This window comes from Coregonus lavaretus (genome assembly GCF_964263955.1).
Source record: "Coregonus lavaretus genome assembly, contig: HAP1_SCAFFOLD_2439, whole genome shotgun sequence".
In the NCBI taxonomy this organism is placed as follows: domain Eukaryota; kingdom Metazoa; phylum Chordata; class Actinopteri; order Salmoniformes; family Salmonidae; genus Coregonus; species Coregonus lavaretus.
This window is the reverse complement of record NW_028163261.1, coordinates 20706-38637: the sequence shown is the minus strand read 5'-3', so window position 1 is coordinate 38637 and position 17932 is coordinate 20706. Positions and strand designations below refer to the sequence as shown.

General features: G+C 46.9%; 1 protein-coding gene across 1 annotated transcript in view; it reads left to right on the top strand.

The window, feature by feature from the left end:
- Positions 1-498: 498 nt before the first annotated feature.
- Positions 499-17932, top strand: part of tspan7 (tetraspanin 7) — a 32416-nt gene continuing 14982 nt past the window's right edge. Inside the window, exon 1 of the mRNA XM_084193158.1 lies at positions 499-638. Within this exon, the coding sequence (XP_084049284.1) occupies positions 558-638 (81 nt within the window). The 5' untranslated portion in view covers positions 499-557. The remainder of the gene's footprint in view (positions 639-17932) is intronic.

Here is a 17932-nt window from a genome sequence, read left to right as displayed (position 1 = left end):
CATGGAACACCAGCCTGTAAATTCTGTTACCAGTCTGTGAACTCTTTTCACACCTAGTCAGATGACCACATGAGCTTTAGTCACTCTCCAAATGGCAAGACCTCCACAGCCAACCATTTTGCTTTTACATTAAGCAAAATACTTTAATTTGTGGCTTAATTTCTTTCCAATAGTTGGACCCCTAATAGTTGTTTTATTATTAAGTGGCAATAAATAGGCTTTGTCTTATTTAGTGTTATAATGTTTTTGCATGTACTTTCACATCAAATGCAACTCTTTTTTTTTTTTTATGATGAAATTACTTTGTTACACCTGCTATATACACCCCATAATAATCATTGATCAGGGTTTTCACAGTAACCCGTGAACCCCGCCAGAGGGCGCATGGAGAGGACCGAGGCGTGTAGAACGGCCTGCAGCTCATTCATTTACAGCCAGTGAGGAGAGAGCGACTGCGCTGTGAAAGACTGCGGGTGATCAACTGAACCAACGAAGCCCAGTGGAGAATCACAGCAACGCAGCCCCACTGAAAACCCAGTGCCCCATTTTACTATAGAATGGCATCAAGAAGAATGGAGACCAAACCAGTGATAACCTGCCTCAAAACGCTCCTCGTCGTCTATTCCTTCGTGTTTTGGGTAAGCAGACATGACAAAACGATAGTTTATTGTCGTCCTAAATGTCATATTTAGGTAATAATCTAGTTTGTAAACGGTATGATTGAATAGTTTACGTTGAAAAAAACGGATGTTATGCCGTGCGCACCGGGCTGCTGCCTTGGAACAAGTGCATGTTTATTGGTGGGAGCGCTGTGTGGACCGTTATCTTCATTATAGGCTAGCATTATTGTAACGTTTGAGAATTGTTTTTCTGTAAATTAGGAAATATATTTGTATCAAGTAGGCTATAAATATTGAAACAAATGTTTACTATGTGAAATGTCATTAATTATTTTTTAGCTGATGCTGACGAAGCCATCAGTTTTTACATAGATTCATTTTCCTGTGATTTTGTAAGTGGATACTGACATTCGCATGCTATTGTAAGAATGTTAAGCAGAGGCCAACAGGTAACTTAATCAACATCTGGTCACACTTTATTTGGATAGTCCGGATTTTTCATACTATCAACAAACTATCTGTTGATAAGCAACTGCTTCATAAGGTTACGGTTATGTTTAGAATAACGGTTTGGGTTAATTTTTGAATAAGGGTTGAGGCTATCGTTACGTAAGTGTTAAGGTTTTTATTTTTGTTTAACTAGACAAATTCTTATTTACAATGACGGCCTACACCGGCCAAACCCGGACAACGCTGTGCCAATTGTGCGCCGCCCTATGGGACTCCCAATCACGGCCGGTTGTGATACAGCCTGGAATCGAACCAGGGGGTCTGTAGTGACGCCTCAAGCACTGAGATGCAGTGCCTTAGACCGCTGCGCCACTTGGGAGCCCTACTCTCATCAGTCTGAGGGTTAAGGTTAGGGTTAGGGTTAGGATTAGGGTTAGGGTTAGGGTTAGGGTTAGGGTTAGGGTTAGGGTTAGGGCTAGGGCTAGGGTTAGGGTTAGTAGATAGTTAGATGAAATGTTACTGATAGCCTGTAGATAGTCTGTAGAGCATCTACAGATGGACTATCCAAATAATGTGATACCCAACATCCTTGCATCAAATGGTGGCAGATTCTCAAAGTACCATGATGGACACTGTGGAGATTAAAGCACATGCAAACTCTCCTGCGGCACCACCCCAATTTGTTGAATTAAGTGTGTGAGAGAGACAGAGTCCTGTTGGGTGTTATGCCTCTTATTTATTGAGATAGCCTATAATTGTCGCACTGTATTGGATGAATGATCTTATTGCTTTTCAAGAAGGAAATTATTTCCAGACAAGGGGTAAGTTACCCAGGTTGTAACCTATCCCAGCCCAGTAGGCTACAGCTATTTTAGCACAGGGCTGGGCATGGCCTCTCTCTGCATTTACATACATGGGTCCATATGGAATATATGCTTCAGACTGATGAGAGCAGGCGTGGCTCAGTCAGTCCCATAGGTTAGTGGGGCTGGAGTCCCTTACACAAGGCATAGCTGGGAGGATCTACCTAAATGTGCTTCTGTTCTTGTTGGAGCATCAGTAAGGCAGTTAGGCAGAACCCACACCTCCCATCAGCGAACACATATTTCCAGCTATAATCTCATCCATCCATCCATCCATCCATCCATCCATCCATCCATCCATCCATCCATCCATCCATCCATCCATCCATCCATCCATCCATCCATCCATCCATCCATCTATCCCCTCTATTATGTCTGTCTGTGAACCACATTATCTGTGGTTGCGTCCCAAATGGCACCCTATTCCCTATATAGTGCACTACTTTTGACCAGGGCCAGTGTCTGTCCCTCAACCCCTTCTCTATCCGTGGCCAAGGGGGTCTGAATAATACCTTGCCAACCTCTGTGCAGTCCATATCTGCAAGGGGACATACAGAAATAGGCTTTCATGTTTCATCTTTCTCACAGGATAACAACATGTGTCGTCACAGGATCAATCATGATTGCTCGGGATGAGGTTTTTGTCACCTCCTTTGTAGTGAATGAAAGGATGGTGATGGTGGTGGTGGTTAGGTGGGAGGGGATTTGATCCCTGAACTGACATGTCATCGATGTAGGCTACCTAGTCCACTTTAGATTGATGCCATGGCTGCTGGTAACAGTTGGGCTGTGGGCTGCTGGTAACAGTTGGGCTGTGGGCTGCTGGTATTAGTTGGGCTGTGGGCTGCTGGTAACAGTTGGGCTGTGGGCTGCTGGTAACAGTTGGGCTGTGGGCTGCTGGTAACAGTTGGGCTGTGGGCTGCTGGTATTAGTTGGGCTGTGGGCTGCTGGTAACAGTTGGGCTGTGGGCTGCTAGTAACAGTTGGGCTGTGGGCTGCTGGTATTAGTTGGGCTGTGGGCTGCTGGTAACAGTTGGGCTGTGGGCTGCTGGTAACAGTTGGGCTGTGGGCTGCTGGAACAGTTTGGCTGTGGGTTGCTGGTAACAGTTGGGCTGTGGGCTGCTAGTAACAGTTGGGCTGTGGGCTGCTGGTAACAGTTGGGCTGTGGGCTGCTGGTAACAGTTGGGCTGTGGGCTGCTGGTAACAGTTGGGCTGTAGGCTGCTGGTAACAGTTGGGCTGTGGGCTGCTGGTAACAGTTGGGCTGTGGGCTGCTGGTATTAGTTGGGCTGTGGGTTGCTGGTAACAGTTGGGCTGTGGGCTGCTAGTAACAGTTGGGCTGTGGGCTGCTGGTATTAGTTGGGCTGTGGGCTGCTGGTAACAGTTGGGCTGTGGGTTGCTGGTAACAGTTGGGCTGTGGGTTGCTGGTAACAGTTGCGAATGTCCTCCACATGCTTTTTTTGTTTGTTCCTCAAGCAAGGGGGGAGGCCGATGACATCACAACTTCCCATCACATTTTGCTCAAAACATATGTGTTTACCCTTTAGTGTGTGTACTTTACTGTATTTATACTTGGGTTATCACTATTCAACAGAAAAAGTGCAAAAATCACTGGAGGAGGTCTTTAAGGAGTACATCAACTACAGGGCATTACCATTTAGACTGTGATTAAACAGAAAGACCCACTCCTCTGAGATTAATTGCTTAGATTATTGGTAGTGGACTGGTATTGTGTTCACTCTGGGATGCCACGTTACAATACAAGAATGTGGAGGGAGTCGGATACAAATAAAATTGTCTAGTTCATCATGACACAATAGGATCAGTAATTGTAGTTCTGATCGCTTTTTACATTTTATTCTCTGTGTTTATTAGCTTCTTGAAGTTGGGTTGTGCTTGGAGGGATGTTTGAAGCTATAGGTCCTATGCACAGTGCGACAGCAACAACCTACGTATGTATCTTATTGAATATTATAAACCGGGTGGTTCGAGCCCTGAATGCTGATTGGCTGAAAGTCATGGTATATCAGACCGTATATCACAGGTATGACAAAAAAAATACTTTTTACTGTTCTAATTACATTGGTTATCAGTTTATAATAGCAATAAGGCACCACAGGGGTTTGTGGTATATGGCCAATATACCACGGCTAACGGCTATATCCAGGCACTCCACGTTGCGTTGTGCGTAAGAACAGCCCTTAGCCGGGGTATATTGGCCATATACCACACCCCCAAGGTGCCTTATTGCTTAAACAACCAAACCTGACCCACCCACCCTGACCCATCTACCCAGCCAGCCACCCTGAACCCTCCACCCTGACCCATCCTGACCCACCCACCCTGACCCACCCAGCCAGCCAGCCAGCCACCTGCTGTAGCTATATTTGTATTGAAATAGACCTGTTCCTCCTCTAACAAACAGACTCCATTGATGTTGACCAGGGGGCCACTTAGACAAAGAAAGCCATATGGCCTGCTTCACTACTTCACTAAACATATTAGAGGCTGTTTTCCTCCCCAGGCAGACAGACAGACGTACGAGGATGGACTGCAGAGAGAGACAGATAAACAGAGACAGGATGAGACAGAATGAGACAGAGTGCCACAGCTCTGCTGACTTACTTGTTGTGAGAGCTTGGCAGGGGGAGGTTGTTTGAGAGCTTGGCAGGGGGAGGTTGTTTGAGACCAGCTCAGCTGTCATTCTGCTCTGGGTACCTACTCTTTTTGTCTCTATCTTCTATGCCAAGAGCTCCAACAATGGCTACACTCTTAGAGAAAAGGGTTCCAAAAGGGTTCTGCGAATGTCCCCATAGGAGAACCCTTTTTGGTTCCAGGTAGAACCCATTTTGGTTCCTGGTAGAACTATTTTGGGTTCCATGTAGAACCCTCTGTGGAAAGGGTTCTACGTGGAACCCAAAAGGGTTCTACCTGGTACCAAAAGGGGTTCTTCCAAGGGTTCTCCTATGGGGACAGCCGAAGAACCCTTTTTGGTTCTAGATAGCACCTTTTTTTCTAAGAGTGTAGCTAGAGCCTGACTATCAGTCTGTTATTTACTGCTGTTGCCTGGACCAGTGCCAGAAAGGTTCTTTGTGTGATTACTGTGAGAGTATTTGACAAATTGTCGTAATTATTCAGCACTTCTCACTCCATTTGTCACTATGTGATAAACCAAGGGCTTAGCATTGATAGATTTACTTCTGTTATTTTTGAGAAATAATATCGTTTTGGGTACAAGACTGTCAGTGTCAAGACAATAAATAACTTTTATTTTGAAATGCTGTTTTGCAGAAGCACCTTTTAACCGTTTAATTAACCTGACATGAATGTGTAACTCTGCTCTCTTGCGTGGTAGCTGGTAGGGTCAGGCTGTTAAAGGCTTCATTTAGTGTCAGGCTGCCTGTCATTTCCTCAATAAGATTTCTCCAGGGACTGAAGAGTGACCTAGTTGTTGTTAGGTTTGAGTTGTAAACGTACACCGTCACCATTGGCCAGACTTATTGTTTATGGGTTGGTTTGGATTTGGATCAACTTGTACACTCTTAGAAAAAAGGTGCTATCTAGAACCAAAATGGGTTCTTCGGCTGTCCCCATAAGAGAACCCTTGGAAGAACTCCTTTTGGTACCATGTAGAACTCTTTCCACAGAGGGTTCTACATGGAACTCAAAAGGGTTATCCTATGGGGACAGCCGCAGAGCCCTTATGGAACCCTTCTTTCTTAGGGTTCCAGTCCTATGGGACTCCCAATCACGGCCAAATTGTGATACAGTCTGGAATCAAACCAGGATCTGTAGTGACGCCTCTAGCACTGAGATGCAGTGCCTTAGACCGCTGCACCACTCGGGAGCCCACATACGTGTACTATGAACTGTAGCTTGAAGGTAGCTTGAAGACTGTGCGTATAGTTGCTGAAACAAGCCTATAGATGCAGAACATTGATAGACAATTCTATAGCCTCATGGTAGTAGGCATCTCTGTGTAGCAGGAACAGCAGCTTGTTCAGTAGGCTAAGTACAGACAGACGCCCTAAGACTTGTCCTAATTCATGCTGTGGATGCATATTATTAATGCCCAGATGGGAATAAGAAGCATAATGTATTCTGTGTTTTGCGTTCCCTCTGTAGCAGGCTTTTGTTGGGGCTTATTCATCTGAGCATGTGATTGTGCGTCTTATTGTAGAGCATTTAAATGGCTGTGCTCAGCTAAAGTTATTTCTAAATGATCATAGGAAATGGTTAGGCTACCAACTGAGCAAAGACATAAGATCAATATCCAATTTTGACTCATATACATGAATTCAACTTCAAATAAAGAAAAACTATTGAAACCTAACGTTGATTCGGGGTTAAAATATGGGTTAAAATGTCATCAAAAGAAGTTGAAATGACAAGGAATTAAAACCATTGACCCAACCACTTCAGCCAGCCTAGACGGATGGTTAACAGAGACAGACAGTTATACTGCACCAGCCCAGCACACATCTCCCAGGCAACCATATCAGTGGTCTCCTCCTCTGTTAGCGCTGCTCATACAGATGTGGGATCTTAATTTGAGCCAGTTTGCTACAGCAGGAAAATAATCCTGCAGCAACAGGAAATGTGAATTATTATGTGGATTATAATTAATTGACATTTTTGTTGCGGTTTATAACTTTTTTCATAAGGGAAAATCAGGTCTGAAATTTCAAAGTGGAAATTACAAACTTCAGAAGCCTTTTTAAACCTCAAATTCACTACAAGAAAGTTATCCTGCAACTTTATCTATTTCTCAGTATTCATTACATATCCCCCTCAACACCGTCTGGTGGACTCCCTCCTCGGACTGACAGTAGCCTAGCTAGCTCACCTCTGTCTGAATCCCATTACTGAAGGCCTCAAGAGAAAGACAAAGCAACCTCTGGTCTCCAGGCTCAAAGCTAGGCTGTAGAAGCTCCAGCTAAGGCTTAGCCACGACTGTGTTAGCGAACAGGTAATGCGTTTAAATCTGTCTGCTAGGAGCTGCCTGGGTCTAAATACCTTCTCAGCCTAGCACCGCCTAGTTACATTGGTTGCTTAGCGACAGAGAAGTGTTGTCAACAGCTGGTCATTTTAGTAGAGAAGACCCCTGAGTTACAGTGCCTTCAGAAAGTATTCATACCCCTTGACTTATTCCACATTTTGTTGTGTTATAGCCTGAATTCAAAATTGATTAAATAAATTAAAATTCTCACCCATCTACACACAGTACCCAATAATGACAAAGTGAAAACATATATATATATATTTTTTTTGCACATTTATTGAAAATGAAATACAGAAATATCTCATTTACATAAGTATTCACACCCCTGAGTCAATACTTTGTAGAAGCACCTTTGGCAGCGATTACAGCTATGAGTCTTTCTGGGTAAGTCTCTAAGAGCTCTCCACACCTGGATTGTGCAACATTTGCCCAATATTCTTTTCAAAATTCTTCAAGCTCTGTTAAATTGGTTATTGATCATTGCTAGACAACCATTTTCAGGTCTTGCCATAGATTTTCAAGTAGATTTAAGTCAAAACTGTAACTCGGCCACTCAGGAAAATTCACTGTCTTCTTGGTAAGCAACTAGTGTAGATTTGGCCTTGTGTTTTAGGTTATTGTCCTGCTGAAAGGTGAATTAATCTCCCAGTGTCTGGTGGAAAGCAGCCTGAACCAGGTTTTCCTCTAGGATTTTGCCTGTGCTTAGCTCCATTCCATTTATTTTTGATCCTGAAAATTCCCCAGTCCTCAACCATTACAAGCATACCCATAACATGATGGAGCCACCACTGTTATTTTATTTTACTTCTGCTCTTACTTCTGGATCACATCCATTCAACTCTGTAACTGTTTTAAAGTTACCATTGGCCTCATGGTAGGTGCCCTTCTTTGCGAGGCATTGGAAAACGTCTCTGGTCTTTGTGGTAGAATCTGTGTTTGAAATTCACTGCTCGACTGAGGGACCTTACAGATAATTGTATATGTGGGGTACAGAGATAAGGTAGTCATTAAAAAATCATGTTAAACACTATTATTGCACACAGAGTGAGTCCATGCAACTAATTATGTGACTTGTTAAGCAAATTTTTACTCCTGAACTTATTTAGGCTTTCCATAACAAAGGGGTTGAATACTGTTTGACTCAAGATATTTCAGCTTTTCATTTTTAATTAATTTGTAAAAAATTCCAAAAACATAATTCCACTTTGACATTATGGGGTATTGTGTGTAGGCCAGTGACAAAAAAATCTAAATTGAATCAATTTTAAATTCAGGCTGTAACACAACAAAACATGGAAAACATCAAGAGGTGTGAATACTTTCTGAAGGCACTGTTTGTGCTACTCACTGGACTGTGCTTGATCGCTGTCCAAGCTTGTACTGTGAGACCAGATTGACTCAGTCATCGTTTACACTGGTCCAAAGTTCACTTATTTTCTTCTCAGAAAGGGAAAACAACGTAAATGGGACAATCTGCAGTTGGTACATCCATTTTTTAAAACGTATAAATTAATTATATGTACCCATCAATTCTTGAAGAATATAACTTAGAAAAGCCTCATGAGGTTCGTTCAACTGTCGTACACCATCAGAACCCACAATATAACCTTGTTTTACTACAATGCTTGTAAACAAAGTAAATGTAAACAAACACTGTACAGCCTCAAAACATGGTTAAAACTATACTTTTGATATCAGTACTTTTGCATACATAGCTCTGTCTATGAATTTGAGAGTGCTTACATATCTCCAGCACCACCCCTCAGCTTTTTACCGAAACAGAGGTGGGGAATGCACTTTGTTATTGTTTCAACCTCGGATTGCCCCTTTAAAGGGTAAAAAACAAGGTGAGTGAAGGTTACAGGGGAATTGAAGGAATAAGACCTCACCTTACTTGTAAAAGAGATGATTAATAAAAGAACCTAAGGCCTAATATTACACAAGAGGCTGGAGAAGGTAAGGGATTTCCAGTGATGAACTTCTGGTCTCGGTGCGTATAGATCTCTCAAGGCAGCCGGCAAACTGCCCATCACTGAGGCAGCTAGAAAATATCTAATTAAGAACTTCCCTTCAGACTTCCAACCGAGTGAGGTTCAAAGGTCAAATAGCCACAGAGGTCATCAAGTGCCGGCCATCCAACCAATTAGGCTGTGATTGAGGAATTCCAAGGTGGCTGAAAATTCCAGTCATTGTGTGGTGTGTTAGATTTAGAACCAATAGACGTTGAACGAACGGTGTCTCTGACTCTTAGTCAGGGCTTTACATGTTGCTGGTAATGAAAGATTGCCTAAAATTAGCCTGCAGCCAGGGAGGAGGTGCTAAATACTTTGGATTGACTTTGATCGCTCTCCATAATTCCCTATGTGTGAGTGAGCGCTGTAGGGTGAGTGGGCAGTAGTTAGAATCTCAGCTAGGTTCAGCATGTGGTGATTTGGACACTCACCCAACAAATGCATTCTCAACGGCTAAGGTCATTTGACTCTTTCACAGCGGTACTGATTGTCATTATGGGAAATGTCCAGTAGTTTAACAGTTCGCTTGTCACAAATCAACACTCTCGATGAACATTATATTGTAGGCTAGTCATCACCTGCATAGATTCAGCTGTAGACCCACTGACAATATGCACTGCAGTGTTGTTGTAGAGTAATTCCTTCATTGTTGAGGATTTAAAGCCATATATCCAAATCTGTATTGTTTTGTAAGCAGACCTTTAAACCTCTTGCACCTGGCCTTAATCCTTTGTTTTGCCTCTTTATCTTTTAACACATGATGTGTTCTTTGTAGTAGATACAGTATATTTGCATGCGTTTAGATCCATTTCAGAGATTCATTTTTTCTCTTCTTCATACTTGACCAACTCACAGAACTAGCCTATAGGGAAAACTCAGAAGGCCCTAGCTAGTGCATAGCTGTGTGAGGTTAGGCAAGTGGCCGGCCAGTGGCAAGGCTAGCTATGGTTGGGGGTTGCTTGACCCCCCAATTAGTGATGTGGTGTTCATAAGGGGTCTTGCTATTCCCTGGTCTAGTAGGAAGGCTATATCCGACAGGAAGACATTAAACATGAGTCATTGTTGACCCCTGGACCAATGGCAGTGAGCTGCTGGATCAGCGGCAATATTAAGTGCACTGATGTCTGTTTGCCTGTCTTGTCTGATGGCGTGAGAGTGTTACCGTGCTTGACATCTTTAACATGCATGTAGTGCTCAGCTCACACATTGAGTTGGGCTTTCCTGCAAAGCCATTAGGTGACTGTGATATGTCATATGTAATATACTGTATGACTAATAGTAATTGCAACAAATGAATCAATAAAGACTATAAGATGAATCACTATGGTGCCCTTCAAAAGACTTTCAAACAAGACGATATCCTCCTCCAGATAGGCCTACTGTCTTTCCAACGTTTTTGCCCGGTCACGGAAAGCGAGAACCTCAGAAATGTCCAGTATGCTGTTTATAAACTGAATACACATAGGCTACTAGTACACGTCTAGATGTTTTACTTCGGTCCCTGAAAGTGAGAACCCAGAATGTGCTTCTGAGATCCTATGTCAACAAGGCCACTGTGGTACGGGCTAAGGGACCTCCACTGTGAATTGTGTGCCAATAAAATAGACCCCCTTGTCTCAGGGCGAGTCATTTGTTAGGGGGTCATGAGGTCACACTGACAGCCACCTGACTCAGCAGGTGGAAGGGGACAGGCTCCTCGCTGGCTGGCTCGTCACCTGCTGTGTGTCGTTTGTGTCGTGTTTATGCTAGCTAGCAGCTCACGAGGCCTAACGTCACGCTGGACTCCGGGGTCAATAAAAACAGGCTCATTTCCAGACACCACGCCTCCAGTGGAGATATGGAAACAATATGAAGTACATCTTATCTATCCCATACCAGGAAGTCTCACAGGGCACAGGGAGAGGAGAAAATTGATTCTGCTAATCCCTCAGTGGGACTGGAGAGCCAGGCAGTGCAAAACCCAAACAACGCTGCTGCCTGCCAGGCTGCCTGTCATTACACCTATCCAATAACAACGCTGCTGCCAGCCAGGCTGCCTGTTATTACACCTATTCAATAACAACGCGGTGAGGAAGAAAAGGCCTGGGTGTAAAAACCGGAACAATGTCAGGTTAGGGTGAGACCAACACAGCACAATAGTAACGGTCATGGCCACGTAGGCTGTCTGGCGGGCGGGCTGCTGAGACTGCCATTGCCATGGAGATTAACTCCCCCCCGTTGGTTCTGTGTGCTGCCTGGTCTAGTTTAGTGCCTTCACTGTAGAATGGACCCACAGCTTTGCTGAGAGAGCAAGGGAGCCTCGTTGAGCTTATAGTTTACATTTCCAAGCATCGTACTTTACTTGGCACCATTTTGAGCCTTTAATGAACTAATGATCAGTCCAACTCAGAAACCCTGCCAGCACCAGTGAATGATGTGAATCCCCCTCTTTCTCTTCCCTCTTTCTGTCTTCTCTGTTTGTTTCTCTTTCACATTCTCTCTCCCTCTCTCTTTGTCTCTCTCTCCCTCTCCTTCCCTCTCATTAATCAAAAGTGAACAGACATTTACATATAAAACATGGTTGAGGGGTACCCTTACCTTCGGTCTCTGCTAGCTGTTTCAGCTACTACTGTATAGCTCAGAGTAGTCAACCCTAATGTACAGTATAAAGGCAATCATTCCCATCTTCCTTTTCCACTTGGGAAGCACAGTCAATCCCTCTGGGTTTGAAGAGTAGTGCAGAGAAGGAGGCCTGTGGTGTGCTCAGCCAAGGATGTACAATATGGCTGTCGCTTTAAGGACCATTTTAGGATGTCATTATCCACCTTGATGAGCACAAGACTTCCTGTCATGTCACTGTCTTCTTTGTCTGTGTTCGTTACCTCCAATGATGTAGAACATACTGTCATTGACCCCCATCAATATGTATTACAAAGTCAACTTGGAGTTCTATCATTGTTGTAGTTCCAGTTGGTTACATTAGAAGAACAGATTCATTCTAGAAACATCAGAGCCCTTTGGAGTAGAATGTTTGTATTTCAGAGGTGAATGTTATTGATCACTCACTACACAGACTAAGTGAATTTAATGGCCCGCAACAAAGCAATCATTGTGATACTGATGGACTACCAACCATGCTGTCACGCACGCAGACATTACTGTAGTGTTTTTGCGGACATTACTATAGTATTTACTATAGTGTTTTTGCGAACATTACTGTAGTATTTACTAAAGTGTTTTTGCGGACATTATTGTAGTATTTACTGTAGTGTTTTTGCGGACCTTAATGTAGTATTTACTATAGTGTTTTTGCGGACATTACTGTGGTATTTACTATAGTGTTTTTGTTTTATTATCTTTGATATAGAAGTAGGGGGCTTTTCCTTGAGGAAACCTACTGGACAAATACTAAAAGAGCTCATTTTCCATAACCTGTAGGTAGATAGGACTGGGGTCTGAACGGATAGTTGAGAGCCTTTCTCTTTTCTAGAACACAATATATTCAATATACTGTACTTGGTATTTACAGTGCCAGTCAAAAGTTTGGACACACCTACTCATTCCAGGGTTTTTCTTTATTTTTACTATTTTCTACATTGTAGAAGAATAGTGAAGACATCAAAACTATGAAATAACACATATGGAATCATGTAGTAACCAGAAAAGTGCCAAAAGTGTGCAAAGCTGTCATCAATGCAAAGGGTGGCTACAAAATATATTTTGATTTGTTTAACACTTTTTTGGTTACTACATGATTCCATATGTGTTATTTCATAGTTTTGATGTCTTCACTATTATTCTACAATGTAGAAAATAGTAAAAATAAAGAAAAACCCTTAAATGAATAGGTGTGTCCAAACTTTTGACTGGTACTGTAGGTTTCTCAATTATGGCCGGCACACATTGGGATATGGGGGAGGGGAATGGGCAGGTTAAATGCAAATTAAATACTGTAGTGTTACTATAGTTAAAAAACTGTCATGTTTTTGTCACGATCGTCTACCAAAGAGGAGGACCAAGGCGCAGCGTTGAGGGTGAACATATTTATTTAGAGAATGATCACACGATCAAAACAACAGACGATAACGTGATGTCTACGGTTTAACACAAACCAAATAAGAACAAGAAACCACAAAGAATGAAAGCCTAACGGCTACCTAAGTATGACTCCCAATCAGAGACAACGAGCTACAGCCGTCTCTGATTGGGAGCCACCCTGGCCAACATAGAAATGCAAAACATAGAAACTAACACCCTGGCTCAACATACGAGAGTCCCCCGAGCCAGGGCGTGACAGTACCCCCCCCTAAAGGCGCGGACTCCGACCGCGCCAACCAAACACAACAGGGGAGGGACCGGGTGGGCACTCCGCCTTGGCGGCGGATCCGGCTCCGGGCATGATCCCCACTCGCTCTCTAACCCCCCAAAGTACACCTGGTCCGGTCTGGCCCTGCTGACCGGAGCTGGACTGCACACTGGTGGAGCGGATTGCTCTAGCTCCGGCGTGAAGCAGCTGACCCGTGCTGAACCAGGCACCAGTGGAACAGGCACGGGCTGTGCCGGACTGACGACGCACACCACTGGCTTGGTGTGGGGAGCAGGGACGGCCCGAGCCGGGCTGACGAAATGCACCCCTGACTTGGTGCGGGGAGCAGGAGCGGGCCAAACCGGGCTGACGAAACGCACCACTGACTTGGTGCGGGGAGCAGGAACGGGCCGAGTCGGGCTGACGAAGCGCACCACTGACTTGGTGCGGGGAGCAGGAACGGGCCGAGCCGGGCTGACGAAGCGCACCACTGACTTGGGGCGGGGAGCAGGAACGGGCCGAGCCGGGCTGACGAAGCGCACCACTGACTTGGTGCGGGGAGCAGGAACGGGCCGAGCCGGGCTGACGAAGCGCACCACTGACTTGGTGCGGGGAGCAGGAACGGGCCGAGCCGGGCTGACGAAGCGCACCACTGACTTGGTGCGGGCAGCAGGAACGGGCCGAGCCGGGCTGACGAAGCGCACCACTGACTTGGTGCGGGGAGCAGGAACGGGCCGAGCCGGGCTGACGAAGCGCACCACTGACTTGGTGCGGGGAGCAGGAACGGGCCGAGCCGGGCTGACGAAGCGCACCACTGACTTGGTGCGAGTGGCAGGAACAGGCCAGACCGTACTGGGAACACACACCACTGGCCCTACGTGGGGATCAGGAACAGGCCGGCCCGGACTGGCAACACACGCCAGTACCTCTCGCCGTGCCTCTACATCCTCCTTCCCCCTGGTGACCAGTGAATCCCGTAACCTGGCGGCCTCCTGCTGCCCCGTCGTCCACGGCGTTAGCCCCCCCCTAAAAAATGTATGGGCTTCACTCCTACCCGTGGCCAAGGCCTCCATCCCTCTTGCCAGACTCGCACTCATCTCCTCCCAAGTCCATCCTCTCTCCTCGTCACGCTGCTTGATCCAGTCGAGGTGGTTTCTTCTGTCACGATCGTCTACCAAAGAGGAGGACCAAGGCGCAGCGTTGAGGGTGAACATATTTATTTAGAGAATGATCACACGATCAAAACAACAGACGATAACGTGATGTCTACGGTTTAACACAAACCAAATAAGAACAAGAAACCACAAAGAATGAAAGCCTAACGGCTACCTAAGTATGACTCCCAATCAGAGACAACGAGCTACAGCCGTCTCTGATTGGGAGCCACCCTGGCCAACATAGAAATGCAAAACATAGAAACTAACACCCTGGCTCAACATACGAGAGTCCCCCGAGCCAGGGCGTGACAGTTTTTGTGGACTGTAGTGTTTTAGCGGACATTGTGTATTTTTTTCAGATAATACTGTAGTATTAACTATAGTATTCTACAGTATACTACAGTTTACTACAGAATTCTACATTAAGTATTTCTTCATGTGGGCTGTCAGTTATGCAACATTGTCACGGTTTCGGCCGAGGCTGCCTCTCTTCCTTGTTCGGGCAGGCTTCGGCGTTCGTTGTCTCCGGAATACTAGCTGCCACCGTTGTATGTTTCTTGTTCGTTTGCTTTTGTCTGTTTGTTGTGACACCTGTTCTCGTTTAGCGTAATTAGTGTCCTATAAGTTTCTCGTTGTGTTTGTCTAGTGTTGTGTGTTATTGATTTAGGTCTGTCGTGTGTTGGGCTTGTATTTTGCTATTTCGCTCGGTTGAGCTTCCCTCCACTGCGTTGGAGCGTTTTTCGCACCTGTTTAGTGCGCCTTTTGTTTTGTTCGCCTTCGTGCGTAATTTCGCCTTCGGGCAAGTCTGTTTCGTATTTTTCCTTGTTGGAAATTGACTAAAGTCTTTTGGACTATACTTCGGTGTCCTGCGTTTGATTCCACCACTACACCCACCTACAGCATTCGTGACAGAATAACACACCTTGAAGAATGGAATCAGCAGGAGCCGCAGCAGCCCAGGCGACGCTGGAGGACAAGGTCCGGGAACAAAGTGACCAGATCCTGCAGATGGGGACCGCACTGCAGGAGGTGATCACCACCATCCGAGGCTGGGGGACGCCTCCACCGCCATCCTCCCTGCCAGCACCATCGGCCAGTCAGCCCATTCCCGCACCGGAACCCCGAGGAGTCCGACTCTCGCTCCCGAGGGCCTACGATGGGACCGCGGCCGGGTGTCAGGGATTCCTTCTCCAGGTGGAGCTGTACCTGGCCACCGTGCACCCGGCGCCCTCGGGACATGAGAGCGTGTCCGCCCTGATCTCCTGCCTTTCCGGGAAGGCGTTGGAATGGGCCAACGCGGAGTGGAGGAGGATCGACGCGGACACCATCACATACGACGAGTTCTCCCGCCGCTTCAGGGCGGTGTTTGACCATCCCCCGGAGGGGAAAGCGGCGGGGGAGCGTCTGGTCTTCCTCCGGCAGGGGAGGAGGAGTGCCCAGGAGTTCGCCCTCGAATTCCGTACTCTAGCGGCAGATGCAGGGTGGAATGAGCGGGCTCTCGTCGATCACTACAGATGTAGTCTACGAGAGGACGTCCGTCGGGAGCTGGCCTGTAGGGACACCAGCCTCTCGTTCGACCAGTTGGTCGACATGTCCATCAGGCTGGATAACCTGCTAGCTACCCGCGGACGTCCCGAGGGGGGTCCGTCCATTTCACCCTCCAGCGCCTCCGAGCCGTGCCCCATGGAGCTCGGGGGCGCTGGCGCTAGAGAGAGGAGGGGTCGGCTTACTAGGGGGTCCATCTCCTGCACCAACTGTGGTCGGGGAGGACACACCGCGGCTAGGTGCTGGGGAGGGCCTCGTAGGGGAGAGGACGACAGGTCCCGCACTGGGGATTCCTTCCAGGTGAGTAGGCGCCCCACTCACCCAGAGCTCTCTGTTGCACATTTCTGTATACCTGTGAGTTTTCCACAGGTAGCACCTCATTCCCAGCATAAGGCGCTGGTAGATTCAGGCGCGGCTGGGAATTTTGTTGATAAGAAGTTTTGTTTAGCCTTAGGGATTCCCCTTCTTCCTGTTGATGTCCCTTTCCCCGTTCATGCCCTAGATAGCCGTCCGTTGGGTGCGGGCTTGATCAGGGAAGTCACTGCGCCACTTAGGATGTGTGCGCAGGGGGGTCATCAGGAGATGATTCAGCTATTTCTGATTGACTCGCCTGCGTATCCGGTGGTGCTGGGCATGCCCTGGTTGAGTACCCATAACCCATCTATTTCGTGGCAGGAGAGGGCTCTGATGGAGTGGTCTGCCCAGTGTGTGGGTCGATGTTTGGGCGTTTCCGTAGGGGCTACCTCGGTGGAGAGTCCAAACCAGGTGCCCGCATTGCACGTTCCCCCTGAGTATGGGGATTTGGCTATCGCGTTTAGTAAGTCGAGGGCGACGCGGTTGCCACCCCATAGGCAGGGAGATTGTGCGATAGACCTCCAGGCAGGAGCTGCGCTCCCACGGAGCCATGTGTATCCTCTGTCTCAGGAGGAGAAGAAAGCTATGGAGACTTACATATACGAATCTCTGAGACAAGGATACATACGGCCTTCCACTTCCCCTGCGTCCTCGAGTTTCTTTTTTGTGAAGAAGAAGGATGGTGGTTTACGCCCGTGCATCGATTACTGTGGTCTCAATCAGATCACGGTGAAGTACAGTTATCCACTCCCGCTGATTGCGACCATGACTGAGTCCTTGCATGGGGCGCGTTTCTTCACTAAATTAGATCTCAGGAGCGCGTACAACTTGGTGCGCATCAGGGAGGGCGATGAATGGAAGACAGCCTTTAGTACCACCTCGGGCCATTACGAGTATCTTGTCATGCCATACGGGTTGATGAACGCTCCGTCAGTTTTCCAATCATTCGTGGATGAGATCTTCAGGGACATGCAGGGGCAGGGGGTCGTTGTGTACATAGATGACATTCTCGTGTACTCGCCTACCCGTGTCGAGCATGTGGCCCTGGTGCGCAGAGTGTTGCGGAGGCTGGTGGAGCACGACCTGTATGTTAAGGCAGAGAAGTGTCTGTTTTTCCAGGAGTCGGTCTCCTTTTTGGGGTATCAGTTGTCTGCGTCAGGGGTGAAGATGGAGGTAGACCGGGTGTCAGCCGTGCGTAATTGGCAAACACCAACCACTGTGAAGGAGGTGCAGCAGTTTTTGGGGTTTGCGAATTACTACCGGAGGTTTATCCGGGGTTTTGGACAGGTGGCAGCTCCCATCACGTCTCTTTTGAAGGGGGGTCCGGTGCGTCTGCAGTGGTCTGCCGAGGCGGACAGGGCGTTTGGGAGGCTGAAGGACCTGTTTACCTCGGCATTGGTGCTGGCGCATCCGGATCCCTCTTTACCATTTCAGGTAGAGGTGGACGCGTCTGAGGCCGGTATAGGAGCCGTGCTTTCACAACGGTCAGGCGCGCCACCTAAACTCCGCCCCTGTGCCTTTTATTCCAAGAAGCTCAGTCCGGCGGAGCGAAACTATGACGTAGGGGACAGGGAGCTGTTAGCCGTGGTACAGGCCCTAAAGGTGTGGAGGCACTGGCTTGAGGGGGCTCAACACCCTTTCCTCATT